Source organism: Pieris brassicae, chromosome 6, assembly GCF_905147105.1.
Source record: "Pieris brassicae chromosome 6, ilPieBrab1.1, whole genome shotgun sequence".
NCBI lineage: Eukaryota > Metazoa > Arthropoda > Insecta > Lepidoptera > Pieridae > Pieris > Pieris brassicae.
The window spans coordinates 20,777,456-20,798,285 of NC_059670.1; the positions used below are offsets into that span (position 1 = coordinate 20,777,456).

Sequence of the window (20,830 nt, forward strand, 5' to 3'; positions counted from 1 at the left end):
GGCGGTATCACTTAACATCAGGTGAGCCTCCTGCCCGTTTGCCCCCTATTTTATAAAAAAAAAAAAAAAAAAAAAAAACTTTCAGTGCCTCATACTTGTCAAATCAATCAAAATACGTTAATTCAGTTGAGATGCGTCTTAGCGCATGCTTATGAATGTCAAAAACGTTTACAATTCGCGAGAGAGCAAGACTACACCATCCGTTCACAAAACTACCAAGCCTCGGCTGAGAGGAACGGGCAAAAAACTTAGCAAGTTTTACCCTCCCTCTATATTGCAATTATTCAAAGGAAAATGAGTTAAACCACAACACCAGTAAATAAAATTAACCATTATAAGTGGAATAATTTAAAGTCATGTTAATTTAGTAGGCTAGAACGTATCTAGAAACTACAGTTCTGGCCTTGTAAATAAATGTGACACTTAAGCACAACAAACATGGGTTTTGTTACCTAACATAATCCTTTAAGATACCTAGCAATCAGAACCGTTCGATATCTAAGACTTTTCCAATGTAATTAATAATGCAGGGAATAAAAATAAATACATTTCAGTTGGATTTTTATAACATGTTGGTAGATAACTTAACTAACTTAATATGTGAGTCAGATATTTCCATATGGCGACGGTAGCAACAAATACAGTCGCCGGCCAAGTGTGTGGCACTGTAACTATCAACAGGTGTCAATGTCTTGTCTTCATGTATCCAGTGAAGCATTTGCTTACAATTTCCTTAGACCAAACCTCGGCGATTAAAAAATGTGTAGGAGTTTCTCACCAGTTATTCTCAGCCGCTGTACGCCCTTGATTTGGAGACTGGTAGGAAATCTAATAATTCCTTTTTTAATATTGACCAATTGATTGATATAATAGGATTAAATACATTTTGTTTTGAACATTATTTACCAGGTACATATCTGCCATATATCGGAAGACCGATTGTAATGAAACTTGGACCGTTTGATAAGTAGGGTTAATCCCTAACCTAATTACGATGTGAATCTTAGTTTCCGGAAAAGTTTTTGGCTAAGCATACCTACCTAGTTTGCCAGGCTAAAAAAATTACAATATCTTATAGATACAGGTCAAATTGATACTCTCTTGATTGTTTTTATATCTAGATTTGATATAGGAAGACATAATGAAATCTACCAAAAAACGTAAACAATCAGTGCAATTAAAAAGAGTATCTAGGATTCTAAAATTAGGGACAAAACAAATTAGGGTAAGTTTTGGTCGATGCCTAACCCGACCTATGACTGAAACGGTATTTTGACAAACGGGAGTCATACAAGAACCAACAACCTATCGGGCAATACCCTGGTAAAAGAAGAACCTTCAGCCGTTGAGCTGAAGCTGACGCTCGGCACACTGATACATTGTCAAAGTCAAAGTCAACAATCATTTATTCATATAGGTAACACTATGTACACTTATAACGTCAATAAAAAAATAATATATTAAATGCTTCTAATTTTACATTTACTGCCAGTTTTTAAATCAAGGGCGTAGAACGGTAGAGAAGAACTGGCAATAAACTCTCTGCATACTTTTTAATCGCCAAGTTTTTTCTTTTACACAGTGTTTTTAAGGAGCTTCAACCATTACACCATGTTCCACATGACTTATTAAGTAAACAAATAATAATAAACTAAAAACAAAGATTTGTCTCCGATTGTCAGCAGGAGGCATGGTGTAATTGGTCAAGAACTGGTGACAAGGACTAATATGCAAACATAACATACATTAAGAGATAAAAAAAGAAAGAGAACATTACAATTAAATTATAAAAATCAAACGAAAATAGATTAAGCAAATATGGATGTCCTTTTTCTATGATATTCGCTCTCAGTTCGAGGTTCCCATGGCCTGTAGGTCCTGCCTAAAACCATCCCATCATAACTTTGTCATGCTGCTGCTACTTCGGCCTCTGGGTTCCTCATTCAATAGCCCATTGTAACTATTTAATGATGTTTGTATCACCATACAGATGGTGTCGATCTACAAATTAAAGACTCTCAAAACATTTTTTACGAAGGCAATTTTTATTTTATGCAAAGAGGTCCATACCACGCGTCGGCTGCGCCACAGTTGAGCCCACTTCCGGTCGCACAAAAGCGCAGTGCGATATGACTTCCCTATTATTACAACAATAATTATTATTGTTCTCTGGCCTCTCAGATTACGTGACGGTTCGATTCTCAAACTTTGCTTTTATATGAAATTCACCTACAATTCACTCCTGAGGGATTCCTATCAAATTGTCCGAACACGAACATTCTAGATATGTGTCGGAAAATGTTTGTTCAACTATAACATTTAGCAGGTCTGGAAAGATTTCCAGATCTCCACATATTAAATATATGCAAGGGATCGAGAGAAAATACCTGGTTTGGCATCAGAGCCTATAATGTTTTTTAAATGAAACAAAACTGTGGCCTATAAACAATCCAGAAATTATTTAATTAACTGAAAAGTTCCTATAACAGTTTTTTTAATAAAGATTTAATTAATTGAATCCGACATAACATTGCACAGGTCTCGATCCTGGTTGAGTTTCCTCTAATTCCTACCGTCCGAAGTCCGAGTCACTGGCATGGCATATACACCTGGGGACGCATTTGTTTTTTTTACCATCATGACTAGACGATAACGACATGAACGTTAATTATTTTAACCTATAGTTTTAACTGAAGTATACTAAGCAGTGTTGGCCTAGTTCCGCTTGCGGCTGTCATTCCTGAGGTCGTAAGTTCGTGAGATCCACGGCTAGTCACCAATGGACTTTAAATGTGCGCATTTAACATTCGCTCGAGCGGTGAAGGAAAACATCGTGATCAAATTAAAGCTATAAATAAATGTTCAACTTATTTAGTTTCTATGTTAGGCAAACCATATGAACCTAATGAATTATAAATTGACCTTGATTATATTAAAAACATCGTAAAAGTTTGGGCGACGTGGGGCGGGTCGCGTAATTTCGACTGTTCAGTTTACAATGCACAGCATGCACGACACTATAATATTGCTGAGCACTACAAAATGCTCCACTGACATTTAAAATTGGCTAACGGACTTTTATTATCGAGTAGGTGGTTTGAAATAACGGTTTTTTGATATTCGTAAGTTGTTGCTTGAACTTATTTTCTAAATATTTCAACTGTAGTACACTAGTAGTACTGTGGTAATCTTCTTTTGCCTCATATTATCAACACTGTTATCCCTCAAATAAATTATTTCTTTGACGGTAGCTAAGTATTTTCTGAAGGTCGATCTCAAAACGAATCCCCTTCCTTCAGATAAGAGTGTAGGTACCAGTTCTTAAGAGCCCAGCAACGCACTTGCATTAACATCAGATGAGATTCCTGAAAATAAGGAATCTCCTACATTATTCGCTTAAAAGGCCGGAAACGCACTCGCGAACCCTCTGGCAATGAGAGTGTTTAGACACTGTGATGAGCCCGTTTGACCCCAGTTCTTTAAAAGATTCATTACGCGTTACAAGAATTGTTATAATAATGTCGAGTGACCTTTGATTTTATTTTATTAATTAATTTTAATAAAATGTATTTGGAAAAAAAACCAATTACATGACGTTTATACCTTTTGGTAGTAATGGAAACCTAAACTTTTGTACAGAGCAAATAAGCTAAACATTGAGCTTATCGTAATAAATTTTAAAAATAATACAACATCAATAATTTGTCATTTTTATATTCTTTACATATTGCATTTTATAGCTATTTACAGTTTAATCTATTAAACATTTATACTAATATAACTCTACGTAATAATCACAATTATTTTATAAGCATAATTAGAAAGGATTTAACTATAAATTCGAAATAAAAAGTTCTTTAAAGGAAAATATGATAAAATTTTACAACTATACATTTTGTAAAATAAAAATATACTTACTATAAATTTGACGCGATCTGTACGATTCATTAAAAAAAAACAAATTAAAAATTACCTACCACGGATTTTTGGATATAATTTCTTTCACCACTTCAGTTCCCGCGTTGGTATATAATCAGTACAACCCTGTCCTGGCTTCTATGAAAACAATTTTTTTACAAAATGCATCTGTCTTATATTCAGTTCACTACATTACTTTTTACTCAATACATAAAAGTTAACATATAGAACTATATTTATTTACAATGTGCATTTATTTACACAACACCGTACAAAATTCAGTTTTAATTACGCATACAACTTTTAAAAATTAAATTCATGAACGAAGCGTTTAATAAAAGTTTACTAAATGTTTAAGTTGACGCTGTTTGGTCACAATCCTAGTCCTTATAAACATCTTTACCTTTCTTATAAAAACGTTTTTTTCCCAACAATATCTAACCTCTAACCCCAGTTCATCAAAAAATAATTAGTCTAATTAACGGTTTTAGTTAAAGGACACATCTATCAATGTTTATTATATCATAAACAAATTATAGCTTTAAGACTGATATACTAATGAACAAGGTTAATTCAATAAATATGATAACATACTAAAACTACTATACACCTCTATTTACAATAAATTTCCACTAAACTATTTACAATTATTTCGAATCAAATCCTCAATCAATTTATTCATTGTTTTCCCCAAAATTAAAGTAACTCGCGGGTCACAAAAGCTTTGAGAAGAACGTATTTGGCGCTGTCATTCGCGCCGGGTCAAGGATTCGGGGATACGACCCCAAAAATGGTCTAAACGCTGCTCTACTACTCTCCTCCCCGGCACTAGTAGTGGCCTCCTGCGTTGATTCGTCCTGGGTATCCAAGGATGACTCATTATTCGAATTACCAGCACCCATATGCAACTTTCTTGTGTGTTTTTTAAGGTCAAAGTTCCTGCAAAATCCTTTTGCACATATACTACATGTAAACGGCTTCCTCTCGTTGTGTGTGTGCATGTGGAATGTCAGGTTGTAGATCTGATGGAATGCTTTATTGCAAATGTTACATTTGTACGCTTTCTCTCCACTGTGGGTCAAACGGTGATTCTTATAGTTACCCTTTTGGTGGAATCCCTTACCACAAAACTCGCACACAAATGGCTTGTAACCGGCGTGGATCCGCGCGTGGGTATTCAAAGTCGAGGAGCGATTGAAAGCTTTTCCACACGTCATACATTTATGTGGCTTTTCGGATGTATGAATGATTTTATGCCGACACAACGTTGACGCCTGACGGAAGCCCTTTCCACAAATCTTACACACAAACGGTCGCGCTCCTGTATGAACAGGCATATGCCTTGTTAGATTATAATGAGCGTTGAACACTTTACCGCAGTCTCCACATGCGAAGCTCTTGTTCTTTGCGGGGGACGGTGTGGGACCAGTGGTTGATGAAACTGCATGATCCGCAGCCGGTGCACGGGGACTCGGCGGTCTCTGAACTGGGGACTGTACAGGTGGCGGTCTTGGAAGATTTAACTGATGTGCATATGTTAGTGATACTAAGTCAGGGCCGTAATACAAAAGCGGATAATGAGACACCAGCTGTCGTCTGGCTGCAGGAATGTATTGCTTAAACGCCGAGTCCAGTAAATGCGCTCCGTATGAGAGGAAATTCGGCGGCGGTACGGGTTCTGGTGAGGCGGATTTCTTTCTGTCTGGCTCCATGAGCCTCGCGATGGAGAAGTTGAGGACCGGGGCGGTCGGCGTGTCTGGGGACTTGGCCCTCTCCGGGGAGGACTCACGGGGCCCCTCGGGGCGTGTCGTCGATTGAAACGGCTGCATTTTGAGTACCTGCGGAGAGAGATTCATTGTTAGTTGGTGCAATCTCGCGAGTGTCGCATTGTGTCGCGGTTAGAGCGACTTGTTTTAAGTAAATTGGAAGGGGTGTAGCCCCGATCCGCGGCGCCTTTGTACAGAAATCGTTTGCAAACATTCGTACGAATTGCGTTTTGTGAATGGCACGAAATGGAAAAGAGCCCTTCAATCGTATTCAAACTTGAAATCCACTTTCGTTACTAATTACATGTGTTGTGTATTTATTTCAAAGAAAATGTTCTTCAGGGCATATTTATGAGTGGCATTGCAAACAGAAATATCATTGTAAAGTTTAACATTAAGTTAGTAAGGACACTATTATTATTGCCAGTTCTTGATTTGACAAAATGTAAAATTAAAAGCATTTAGCATTTAATATGTATTTCTTTATAGACGTCCATAAGTGTGCATTGTGTTACCTAAATTAATAAATGATTTTGAATTTGAAAATTCTATTGTCAAATAAAAACAAAAACAGATTAATACATGGCATTATTAGGAAAAATAGTGCAACAATAGTTGGCTCCATAGACAATTTAAAATAAAGATATCGTAATTACAAAATATTTCTAAATTTGATTTAGTCAACCGCTTGCCACTGTAAAGCACTCAAAACGTCGACTTATTTAAATAAAGTAATTAATTTCGTTTATATCCGTTACGAAACATAGACCAAGACCATAGATAAACCAGTAACCATAGACTAATGAAAATCAATGCTAGAAATGTTTCTCTAGAGAATATAAATAAACTATTTCCAAAATCGAGTACAACAAATATTGTTCTAATAACTGAAAGGGTTGGTTATACATATTTTTTAGAAGTATACAGGATATTCTAAATCGCGGAAGTAATAAAATAATAAAGTAGGGCCTAAAGTACTATAAAAATGGCCGGCATTGTCTTAATTTTTGCAATCGGATAGGATTACATCAAAACCACATGAAAACAAAAGCGACTAAAATGGGGTTGAACCATTGTTTTGAAATGCAATTAACACATGAAATTGACTTAACCCGTAAAATATGCTCGTGTGAACTTCAATGCAATAAAACAATTCACAAATAATTGGTCTTTTTGGCTTCAGGCAAGAATTTCTTTATGACAATTTTTTTCAAAAATATGGCATAATAACAGTGGCTTTCGCGGGCAGTTTTTATCGAATCAATATGAGAACAATGGCGACATTTTGTAAATATGTTTATCATTTATGACTAATCGACTATATAATACAATTACCACATTGTATACATACCACGGAGTTGATCACGAAACACCGTCTATATTTTTAGTTATAGATATAAATTGAGTAATAAAATCAATCTACAATTTCCCAGTTAATGATAATATTACTTCAATTACATATGTAGGTATATGTTACTTATTTGTCAAATTATAAACCAATTTCCAAATAACATCGTTTGGATCTTGGACGGAAATAAACATTTCCGACTTGATTGTAAATTATCTCTTTTAAGAAAATCCTGGCGTATGTGTAATACATTTATGCATATCTACCTCTGATGTATGTTAATGTATTATCTAATATGTTGTAATAAATAAGGGAATGTTCAGCATAGTTTGCGTATCAGTTTTTTTCTTAAGAACATTTTCTTCATAATTTCTTTGTTCAAATGTTTAGTGTATCTGGATGCTGACCGTACACTATTCTACGACATAGTGTCATTTTATTTTATTTATAGACAATTGGGAAGGAGGCTTATCTGACGCTGACACACAGAATACCAGAGGGCTCGCAAATGGATCGTTCGCACCTAAGGAAAAACCAAAAGTAGCCAAATGTAGCCATTGATATATTTGAGAGGTAGTTTACTTCCATACTAAAACGTAATAACAATAAAAAAACTATTTTATTAATTAAAGTGCCAGGTGGTAAATGTTGGTACAACAATTCGCTTGCGCGGTTAAACACAATGAACTCGACTTGTATGACCGCCATTATTTTGTGACTGACGGTTAACGGCTTGCATTGTTTTGCTTAACTTGAATAACTCATTAGATGTTGATCTAGTGATTTTATCGCGGTTGAAACTTAAGCATATTACTAAAATTTATTCAATTTATCCTAAGTCAAATTGATTAAAACTGTGGTGGGTTCGACCCAAGGCTTAAATTGAAATATATATATACAGACAGAATAAAACTATATAATATTTCAAAATACAAAACAAAGAGGAGAAGTTACCTTGGCATCAGGCAAAAAGACAAAATAACAAATATCCGAAAAAGAACAAAGATCCTTTTGATGCACTAACTATTCGTTCAAAGTAAATGGAAATGGGCAGGACACGTGGAAGAACGAAGACAGGTGGACCCAAAGTCTGGTGAAATGGCTGGTATCTGGTATCTGGTAAAAGATCGATAATGCCGGTTTTCTCGTATAAATATAAATACAACATTTTTATACCGTCAATGTCTCGTGTCATATATGTGTTTATATTTTAATTGATAAGTTATATTATTTTTCTTATATAGGTACATACTATAATAAGTTTATTTATCTCTGAATTTAGTTTACTGATCTCTGAATAAATCTTTGACAAAAGGTATAAACACAGATTTTATTATGAATAAATATAAATTATAGCTTTGAACTTGGTGACGGTGACACAGTGACCATGGACCAGCACGCGAAATGGTTACATAATTTAAGTATTAAGGGCGTTTTTTACTATGAATTATCAATTAATTTTAACAAATTTAGGAAAACCTTTGCGAATCTTTTCCTACAAAGCACAAATCAGGGTCGACCCTTGTGCAATGCAATCTAGATCAGATAGAAAAATGATTACTTAACATGATGACACCAATATCATAATTACACCTTATCTTATCCTCTCGACGCGATGACAATGATTAGACAGCTCCTTTCAAAAGCTCACCCTAAAATGTCTTTTAACGCGTTGCTCTAAAGATTATTTTCCATAGAAATCATATACAATGAATACTTGACATAAGCGTCCGAGGGGTTGAATCTTCGCGCGATTGTGAACCCTGTCTAGTTGTGATAGAGGTTCAGAGATTTATAAAATCAGTTGATTTAAATTAAACTTTATTTCAATATACATAGGATTCAATTTGATAAGAATTTATCTCTGAGTTATTAAGTTATTACGTTGATTTAATGATATGGGGTTAATAAAAGTAATTTCCCGTTAGCGGATGTGTTGAGGGCGTATAAATATGCTAAATGTCTTGATTTTATCCCCTCATCCATAAAATGATAAGGGAAGTTTTAGGATCTAGTGAGATATTCCATATGTAATATCTAATTCGTCTTTGACATTCGGGAGTCTCATGTTAAGTATTAGAACTGCCATACAAAATATAACAAAGGTCTTTATTTATTTTATTGTAATAGATACATACAATGAAATGAAAACGAATACCTTCGATACATAAATATCTTACTTTTAGTGTGTAAATATTATTTCTAGGGTTTTTTTCTACTAACCATTTGATCAAATGAAAAATAGACAAATGGCAGGATTTATTAAGGAGAGAATAATTCCATTTTCAATACTAAAACAGCATTTAAATGACTTGTATATTTCTCGTGGTCGCATCGTAAATTATTATGATCAGGTTTAATCCATATACTATGGCCAATCATTAGTTGTCATCTGAAAAAGTAACATTCGCGGTTAGAGGCGCTGGTGTATCTGTTTGCATAATAGCGGATTAGAAGGCTTAGTCAAGTTGCCTTAAAAGTAGTGTATATAGAAAGTCGTTAACTAAATTTGTATGAAAATGACAGTTCGAGTCGACAAATCTTCATACAAATTTAGTTTTCTAAGGTTAACGCGTCTTAACTAACCCCCTAGGTACACACAATCATTTTTGACAAATAAGTAGAGCACAATGTTAGCATTCGTTGCTGTGTCTATGGTAAAGTTATTTATACTAAATTTAAAGTTATTTTGTGTAAACAATATATATTTCAGTTACCATAGGCCTCTAAAGAAATAATCTTTAATAAGAATTATCTATAAATATATGACCGAGTTAACAGAATGGTGCGTTCTAACCCTGGCTATGCATCCGGTGATTTTTCTGACAGTGTGCGTAATTAACACACCCATATATGGTGAATTGAGAGGAAAATGTAACCTTATAACTAAAACGACTGCGTTTATAAGGCTGTTATTTGCCAATGCAGGTAGGGGCAAACACCCGAACACACAGAAAAGTTTGTAACTGAAAATAGTATCAAGTTATACTATTCTGTGTAAAATGTAGCTTTTTTAATATTTAAAACAACACATAATATTATATGTAACTTGACAGAGCGGAATCTTAAATAAATATTTCTCGGTAAAATCAAAGTCTAATTTTCAACACGAAATCGTTTAGTATGACTTAAAGAACACTCGATCAGAGCACTATGAAAAGCCCGCGTTGCCTGCTTTTGACATTTCGAATGTCAGATGTCTGTCACTTCAAGACGTCATTAGCGACGACAGAACTGCGGGTGTTTTGGCGGGAATTTCGTTTGTGGTCGCTGATTGTCGATGGATATCTCAAAATGCAATTTACTCATAATAATTTTATACTTAATTCGACAACTAGATTAATGGCGTAGAACGAGACGAGACGACACGGGACAATAAGAATTTATTTCCTCTTGGCCACTTTGTTGAGATATCGCGATTGTGTTTACTCTATGGGATTATGCTAAGGTTGACACGCTTACAGTTTAATTTGGTTTGAACTTTGTCTACTTTTGGAAAAGCTCAATTGTACTTTATATGTGGAAGACTTAAAAGTTCTGAGACTTTAAAACATTTTTATTTATTTAGTTACAAAAAACACAATCCTGTATTGCCACATGAAACATACAAAATTAATTAGGAAAAACAAGCTGAAGATATTATAATATTAAGAAAAAATACCTACTATAGTCACCAGTGCCGAATTAGCCACGTAGCATGAGTAGCAAATGCCCAACCTGCCCGTAACCGTAATTAAACATCACTTCCACTTAAAGATCTAAAACTCGATTTAGTCACATGAAATCCTAAATATAAGTAGGTATTTTAGAAACGTTTTACCGTAATGTTTAATTAATAATCGACATATTTTGACTAGCATCTATTCCACGTCTACCTTTTAAGCGGAACATTTTTTTTATAAGAACATCTTAATCATCTTATTTTGATCAATATAGAGCATGATTTGCTTGAAGAAGGATATATTGAAAGTGTTACTTTGCAGATATTAAATCCGGAAAAAAATATTTGTTACGGTTTTGTTTTATTTAATATCCCTAAACTTGAGAACCTAAAGCAAACCAAGGGGTAGAATTTGCTACAGGCTCCGCGCTTACTTATTCCGGCACTGGTAGACACTAACGCATAGTAGAACTTTCGTCAGTTCATTCAACGGACAATAAAAAAGTTTAACTTATGTAATTCGTTAAATTACTGAAGTCATACAGCAAATATGTGCCTTTCTCATAAATTTAGTCCTAGCTGTTGGCACAGTTGCCGAGTAACAATATTATTAAGTAAATCACAATTTAATTCACAACTTTTCTCTATATTTAAACCTAACTTTTTCTATATAATTCATAAATATTGTAACTAACACAATGCAACGTACTACAGTTACGTATTTTGGTATGACTCTGAGGTACCAAAAACTAACACAGATACAACGCACGCTTATAACACTCTCAAATACATACGCAGACACCTATCATACATACACTCAAACTTAATGTCTTATAAGACTTGTGTTTGATTAGTTGTAACACTAAACCTACTTTTTCTCAAAAAACTGTTTTAAATGTTCCACGGAATATCTAGTTATCTAGTTACCCACGACACAGGGACTCCCTAGTATACCGTACATCAAATAGTAAATTTTTATAATATTTACTATTTCCATTACCATTTCGTCCCGAGGACCTACAGTTTAGATTGGATTTTTCTTTTATCTCCTATAGAAATTTTGTACGTTGCAATTCCAACCGTAGGGATTTTATTTAATCATAACGTCTAGGTATTACGACTATTAAATTGTATTAGAAACGTTAAACACAAATAAATTGCAAACTTGTTTTAATCCCGTAGAACAGAAATTTAGATTCACAAACCGATTATTAAGTGCGAATGACATTCGTCACCCCATAATCCCCTAAATCACTGCTGTCTCCTGTCCCTATCTGACATTAACTGTTTCGTATATCTGTCTCCCTCGGAATACGGTAATCCGGAACCGCAGAACATGGTCATTACTTTTGCGATCAACAAACATGTGAAGGGTGACAACAAATTACTAATAACTTATTTATTCCAAGTAAATGTATATTACAATAGAATATTTCAATGGACCGAAGGACCAAAATATTTCTAGGTTGCTTTAAATGACTGTTTCTCGGGGCGTAACTCCGAACATTTGGAAATCGCCACGCTTACGCTAAGAAATCTTGAGTAAGCAAATTCTAGAGCATTAGCTACTAGGTACATAAAAATAGTATACGTTTAAAGAACATGATACTTGTTTTATAAGTTGGTAACAACAGCTTTTATATTTAAATACAATTCATTCATTTCCTAAGTTGTATAGAAGTTAGATTCCCCACCGTGGAGAAAACTTTAATTTGTACACACTTATTAAAGATTAAGCGCCTGGTAGATGGTGCTGGTGATCCCAGAGCCGGTGCTTTCCTAACTCAACGAATAAGTATCGGAATACAGCGAGCAAATGCTGCCAGCGTTAAAGATACACACAGGGATCAAACTTTTTAAATTTGTTTATCATTTTTTAATTATTATTAGTATGTAGATTAAGTATACTGTTATTACACATATTTATTGTTAGGAATATATATAAATACACAATAATTCATGTAACTTATGTACACTGTGTCCATTATAAAACTTAGCAGACGCTAAAATAACATTTAGTTCTTAAAACGAATAAAACTCGCAATAAACTCGAGAATCAAACCTAAATCCTTGTCTTAAAGAATATTTATGGTCACCCGTTGATCAGTGGTCTTCATTTGGTATGTTAAACACTGTCATTAAAGCCATCAAAATAAAACGATCCCTTCGCACACAAAACATGTTTGAGGAGAGAGGTCATCTTATAATTGCCGGTTTTGGCTTGGGGAATTGCTTGGGGTGGAGCCGAAAATTGTTTATTATTTATATATTGACATTTCATTTGGATTTCCAAATAATCGGGGATTAGTGTGGGGATAATGGCGAAGCAGAAGTGAGAAATCGTTTTTCTCAATTACACATATAAAGCCTCTACTGTAGGTAAAAACTTTGGTATCCTTCATCTTCGGCTCAGATTTCTATACGTTTCGTGATCTTTTACTATTTCAAATAGCCAAGCTGGTTAGACTATAGTGCCTGAAGTACTTTTAAGGTGCAATGTTTTACACCTCACTAGCGAGAAACAGAAAAGAAAAGACCATTGTAGCAACTTTCGACCAATCCAATATTGCTCCTCAATTCAAGTATTCAACTGATTTTAAATATTTGTACGGTTCCTGGACCAGGAGATGCTTCAATAAATAGTCTACACTTTTTGTTATGAAGTCTTTTGCAAAGCTCGAAGTCCTGACCTCCAATTGAGCATGTCTGGGATGTTCTAAAGAGACAAGCAAGATCAGTGCAACCTGCTCCAAAACGAGGAAGCTGAACTCTTTTCTCTGTGCAGAAAGGGAACGTATTCATCAAAACTGTCATAAAACATCTTAGAAATTATGCCCAAGGCTAGTTGCCTTTCTTTATGTTAAACAGTTAGAAATCTGCTTGTCTTCATTTCCTATTTATATAGCCGTGGACATTGGTTTTAAGGAATTCATTAAAAATTTATAAAAAAGTTTCTTCACGGGTATTTTATGTGTGTGTACTTCACAGACTACGTGAGACAATTTAATTTAATTTAATCCTTTTATGTAAAAGACATATAAACATATGCTAAACATGCTATATATGTGTCTTGATACACTCTCTAATTATATAAAATTTATGGCTGGACTGGACAACAGTCTTGTTAAGAATACCACTAAAAGGGTAGTTAAAGAGAAACGAATTTTAATTAAAATATTAACCAATTGAGATAGTTAATTATTAAAAATACGTCATACTTACGATATATACAGTATTATACATTCTATTTCGAAAATAATTACCAGAAAATTAATTTAAACATTTAAAACACTTTGTAATTCGGACTAAATGCACCATCTTTTATGCCACTAGCCAACATTTTATAAATAAAACAGAATTTCTGGAATTTCTAAAGAATTATGGGACATATAAAATTAACTCACAAAGTTATTTTATAAAATTCGATAAAGATAAGTTATTTATTTATATTTACAATTATATAAATGTAATTTGTAAGATTGTTTTTGGTTTCAATTTTTTTTGTTGGTTAAATTACGAAGTATTTTTGATAGTAAACCACTTTTAATCCTTGTTATACGAAAAAAAATTCTTAAACAAAAGTTCGCCTATTTAGTTGCTCTTGGAAAAAAACCCTGTTCCAGGTTGGTACTACTTCAAATTTAAAAAAAAAACTCACTGAATAAAAGGGCAATATTGTCGTCATACAATATAAATGAATCATAGTAAATTTCAAATTATTATGACAAGTTTATAAAAGATATACCCAAGCGGATACACGTACCGACGAGTTTTAATCTATAAATTTTGCTCTATGACAATCACAGTGAAATCCAGAAACAATTTTTGACATCAAGTGGACGGGACGAGGCTTTTGTGATTTCAAAATAAAAGCTAGGGTTAAATTTAAGATTTACCCCCAACCACTTTATAAATATAATTTAATAATCGCAGACATATTTCTGTGTTTGTTTTATTGATATTGGACGCAGCTTCTCAGCGGTTGCAAAACGATTTTTATGTTCGTTGTCTGCGGTCTATGTCAAAACAGCATTTATATTGATTAACATTTCTTTCCAAAGTATGAAAAGATTGATGCGACGAGCTGATTGCGTTTAAGCGATGTCTTCTAGGGAACCCGAGTACTAAAATTAACAGGGATGTACATAATAATCTTAATCATAATATTATCACAGAGTTAGGTAGGATAAGAGATACAAGATAGGTGATATATTTAAAAGATGATAGGAAAGAGAGAATGGAAGTTTACAGCGGGTGATGAAGCTACCACTAAGTTAAAATTATTCTAGTTATTTATTGCTACTTTCTAACGTATATAAATATTGACCCCTATCCTGATAGCCGCTTAATATAAAAGATATTTCAAAAAGAAAAAAAATAAAGTAATGTCATACAAATGTATCCTGATACTAATATAGGGTATTCAGTATTCAGTAACGCAATTCAAATATTTGACGACGATTTTACCTCAAAATTCTTAGGCTGTCAACTAGCACTTTCTCGTTGGAACTGGAGAAACTTCATAAATGCAAGCTAAAACTTACATTCTCGTTAGACAGTTATTGTAAATTATATTATATTGCGACCTGACTCGGTCGCAATTACTGAACTGATTGTTGACGTCAAAGATGATGTGTTGGTGTCTCAATGTATATTGACTCTTAAACATGGTTTTATTAATATAACAATTTAGGTTTAAATGAATGGACTAAGCGTACAGGGCAAAGAAATTCTCAGACAAAAGCCTTAGATAGTAGATATGCCTTTAGATCTGAGACTCAAACATGAAAACAATTCGTCTTTCATAGGGACTAAGAGAAACCTACTTAACTATAAATGTGTTTGCTCCATACCCCATGACATGATATTAATTGGATTGTACAACGATTGTCGCCTCTACCTACATCTACTATTGTCACGATAAATAGAAGTTCCACCTGATGTCACTAAGCCTCACGCTTCACACCCTCGGAGGGCGGAGATTAGGCCATGTTTAATGCCCTCACAGATTGTTAAAATACGTGGAAAGAGGTGAGGGTGCCCATTATTAACGTATGCTTTCGAAAATGTATTGTAGGAATTAATTGGACTGTACCTTGAGCTTTTACCTGAGGCCAGACAGAAGCAGAAATCCCAGTACTACATCGTTTTGGATATAATATCTCCAGTTAATAAAAACCATTAATACATTAGTGTGTCTTCGATATGACAAAAACGTATTGGATATTGGCGGGAAGAACTCGGGGTGTCAGCGCTCTACACTATATTATATATATACATATATAAATACGAAATTATATATCGCGGAGCCCGGACATACAACCCATATTTAAGCCTTGACTTATATGATACTTGACCATACTTTATCTATCGCCGAATATGGTAAAAATGAGTATTAAGAATATCCATAACGCAAAATTACCTGCATTATTAGCATTCCCTACATACGTATAGGTGATAAGTACGTACTCTCACTTATACACCATCACATATGTATTCCATCTTGAGCTGTTTTTTGTGCAGTTATAATTTTTGTTATACATTACCTAATAAATAAATGTGTATCTGTTAGGTCCTAGTTACAAAATATTCCTCATAAATTATTATGATTATTGTATTTAATTAATTAATATTTAAAAAAGGTATATGTCAATTTATCACATTATTGATATAATGACGCATTAACCGGGCTTTTCACTTAATTTAAGAATCATCTTCAATATTATTTTTGTAATATATACATTTATTTAAAAGCTAATCTAATCTTTAGCTTAGCTAATCTCTGATTGACAAGCCGCCACAACACTGTAATCATTTATCAACCATTTCCTATAAATATAACGCCGCCTCTTGCCTACACTAATACTTAAAAATGAATAGTTTCGATTCAACATACATGTACATTGCTGGACGTAGGCTTTCCCCATAATTTCCAGTACAGCCGCTTCGACGCGTTTTGCAGCCAGCCAGGTCATCCTTCGCCAACTTGTCCAGGACATCTCCAGGACTTTTCTGCCCCATCAGCCATTCGTTCTTCGGGCAATTGCAATAAAATTTATACGCCCTTTTGGCGGATTCAGATTTTCTACGGATCTTAACATTTCTTATTCTCCGAATATAACTTCTCTCCAGCGCTTGTATGCCAGACTTGAAGTGAAGCATTATCAGTATTGCAGACAATCTCTAGATTGAAACATCATCTTTCCCGATTCTGTTGTATGTAAAATGACAATTGTTAGACGTCATTACAAGAAGTTTGATTGGACATAGTTTCTCGACGATAGGTCTAAAACCATCTTGTAATAAACGTATAGAAACTAATATTCGTTTAGAAGTGTTTCTATAAACACTTACCATACGCAACGAAAAAAACACACTTTTTCACCTTCCAAGGCCCTTTCATCTTTCTTTTTAAAAAACAAAATGTTCATTAACATTTCAAAACTCTACATACATTCTGCTGATACGGAAAATATAGTAGTGCAAAAATATAGAAAGAAAATACTTTTTTACCGGATTGAAGCTATGTATAACCTTATTATATAAACTTATAATTATTTTACATAATTTTAAATTTATTCATAGATATAAAAAAAGTGTTTTCTTTCAATGTGTAAAAGCTATGTTAACAAAAGACAATACTAAGTGCAAGAATAGTTTAATTATAAATTGTGTTACTGTAAAAATTATTGCCAAGTACAGTTAACATGTCATATGGAAGAGAAGCTGCCCACTACACAGGGAGTCCTAGTGTCCCCTGCTATGATTCCCTGGGTCGGGGGGAATTGTTTTACCAGTGCAATTAATTTTAACCAAATATCCTGTTATTGAATAATAAAGTTTTTCTTTTCTTTAGTTCGCACTGCAATAATAATAGTTACGGAATTGTAAAGTGTTTAAGTCTAACAAATAGTTTACAACTACTTCTAAAAACATTAACGTAAAATTTTAATAGCAAACGTTTAATACTACATCCCGGTTTGGACAATCTACTTCCTCTTTCCATTATGAAGGACAATAATGGGATAATATACCAGTTTACAAACATATTGGCATTTCAAAAAGCATGCCGCGGAAGGATTATCGTTTAGTGTGAAAGTGTTATCCTGTTTGTTGACCATGTATTGTCCACTTGGAGGTTGTTAAATTTTTGTAGAATTTTTTAGATAGACAATTCCTGTATTCGTTTTAGATACCAATAATTGTATCTAGGTTTAATACTTCTATATTCGATACCTAATCTGCATGGTTAAGTTAAAACTACTTGTACAATCTGAAATTGTATTTTTTTTTAATTCTTTGTAACAATTATGTAATTTTCATGTATTTTACGATAGATAACTTGTAACACTACTCTATATAAAGCATTATACATAATGTAGTGAATATTAATAAATAAATACTGCAACTATAAGACTTATAAGCAAGGTAATTTGACGACAGTTATTATGTAATAAATTTAGGGTTAATGATGAATATACAGTTTGACAGAAAAAATTGGGAATAAAATTTACGGTCCAAGGTCGATTTTAGTTAATTAAAGGAAAATTTATTTGTCTAACGTCTGTATAGTTATTATCGAGTAAATTAACGCATGAAGAAATTCTTTTGGATTACATAAAGTTACTGAATCTATAAATCGAATGTGACCCACTCTTGCCAAAATCACACCTTGAATATTATATGCTTTCCAGGATAGTTTAAATCGCGTTTTGAGGTATACGTTCACACTCTTCTGCAGACTCTTTTTATCTCCGTGACCTTTTGTGGAGCAGGTTGCACTGACTTACATGTCTCTAAACATCAGAGACAGCTATGTAATCTTGCTGAAGAGGAGTAGAAGTAGCTTTTGGCTGCTTATATTAAGAGTTACCGCTAGGCATTTCACTACTCCGGTGAGCACGGTGTTGTTACACTTGTTTTTGGAAACTGCTAATATAAATACATTGTGTGTAAAATTCTTTAGGCAAAAGTTTTTGCAGTTTCAAAACATATATCTACTATAAACATATAATATTACGTACTTAGCTCATCCGATACAGAGACCGCCGACCATAGACTCACATTGTCAGAGGGCTCGCAAGTGCGTTGCCGGCGTTTTAAGAATTGGTACTTAAATTTAATTAATATTCAAGTAAAATACTAGACAATTAAGGAATCAAAGTTACGTTTGCTTTTTAAAAATGAAGATTTTTTAAGTTATTTCACGTTTGGTCGAATTTCGAATTATACCAATTCCAAAAAACAAATCTAATTAGTAAAATATGTAATACCTAGTAGAACGGACGTTCTTAGGATTAAGAATCTCTAGATGGACTGGGCTGATATAATCAGTTTTTAATGAAAGAAATGTTATAATTAAAGTTTCTTAGTCGAACATCATTAAGACAAATCTGCGTAGCACCGTAGCGATGCGTCTAGAAAGCTCAGTAGCTACGGCGTAGCCTTTCTTTTTATCTAGGATTTAAAACAATGGCTATACATGCATGATACTACTAAATAACTACTAAATTCTACTTTTTCAATAGAACACGTCGCAATTAAAAATGTTGTTACAATATTTCAATTATTTCCAACACACAAATATACCAGATTTTACATATTAACAATTATCTTAATAAAAACAAAAATAATTAGAAAGTTTGCCTGTGGCAGTATACCTTACACGCTGGCCTTCCTCGCTGTTTTGCGATTCTTATGCTTTGAGGGAGGAAGGCACCAGCTCTGGGATCACCAGTATAGTCTACCAGGCGAGAACTTAAATCTTTAATTAGCGTTACACTTGAACCGCACGGCCCAACAGTCTCTACTCGAAAGGGAACAAAATCGAAGCTGGACGAAAGACTCTTATATTTGAGCAGTTAATTATTTAGGTTTCGAGTGATTAATGCTAGATACTTGTGTAATTATTTATATAACACTTGCGCTACGGTTTAAAATTGTATCAGAACAGAAAAGTAAACTGCCTATCGGTAAGTTATTTATACCGATTTACATTTCGGTAAAAAAATTCAGTATTGTAATTTCACGATTAATAAAAAACCTTTTAGGTGAGGGTTGATGATGCCTGACACACGCCGTCAAATCAAAGTCATGCTGGTTTTCTCACGATTTCTTTTACCGTAAGAGTGTTGCAGGTAAATATACAGGTACTATGTTATTTAACTCAATTAAAAAAGCAGGTATGATTGGTAGTGTAATTACTGACCTGACCTTTGATTAAAATAAACTTTGTTCACAGGGCGTACGCAGGTTTGGACTTTTTTAATTCCCAAAACTGTTACTAATAAATATAACTTGTACTGAGTCATACATCAAAAATAGTTCCACCAGTATGTAACCCTGATATATAGGAGACGTACTCGGCGGAAACATTCGCCTCTGTCACAATGTGATTACACACATTTTACCAGCTAATATGAAAGTCTTTCACCAACCTTCGAATCCAGTTCAGCCGTTCCCCATCAGTTCAAAAGGTCACGGTCATTGCACTACACTACGATATACACTGGACCGGGAAAGGCAAGCAAGTGCTAGGCAAACAAGGCACAAACTAACCAACCCCCACCCACCAGCCAAAAGACAACGCCTTAATAATTCAGACTACGCCCCTCCCTTTCATACTGTACGAGAAACGTCGCTGTATCCCCCTCTAGCATGATGAGCATTCAATGCTGTACGTTTCATCTCTGTCTGGCGAAAGGGTTTGTTGTATGTGCGTCTCATTTGCACGTGTTAGAAGGGAATGGTGGTGTGTATTATGCATCGTGTTTGAGCAAGGTTTTACGAAGTTTGCGCAGTCAGACATAGAGTAAGTGAGTTTAGAGACTTTTATTGATTGTCAACGTATGGTTTTAATAAAATAAAATAAAAACAATATTTTACAGAAAATACTGTATTCACAAAAAAGCGTTTATAATGTAACACTGTTTTTTCTTTTTGATACTAAGATGCTTTCTTACAATACTAATCAAAAGCCGACTGTGCCGGGAACATCAGTGAAATAATTAAAATAGGTACCCATGGGCTGCGAAAACTGCTCCTTATAATCTAATGATAAAAATTGTTTTATCGAGCTGTGTGGTATTTACAGAATCCAGCAGAGAAACACCAGCTCTCGGTGAGTATTTCCTCAGC

General features: G+C 34.0%; 1 protein-coding gene across 1 annotated transcript; it reads right to left on the minus strand.

The window, feature by feature from the left end:
• Positions 1-4,420: 4,420 nt before the first annotated feature.
• On the minus strand, positions 4,421-20,210 carry LOC123711085 (fez family zinc finger protein erm-like). The gene is made up of 2 exons (XM_045663491.1): positions 20,131-20,210; positions 4,421-5,756 (listed from the first exon to the last, which is right to left on the minus strand). Exon 2 carries the CDS (start codon positions 5,745-5,747, stop codon positions 4,632-4,634), a length of 1,116 nt encoding a protein of 371 aa, XP_045519447.1. The 5' UTR covers positions 5,748-5,756; positions 20,131-20,210; the 3' UTR covers positions 4,421-4,631.
• Positions 20,211-20,830: the final 620 nt, after the last annotated feature.

What these genes read in the sequence shown, in the direction of transcription:
- LOC123711085 (XM_045663491.1), bottom strand. Translation starts at nt 5,747, where the DNA reads ATGCAGCCGTTTCAATCGACGACACGCCCCGAGGGGCCCCGTGAGTCC.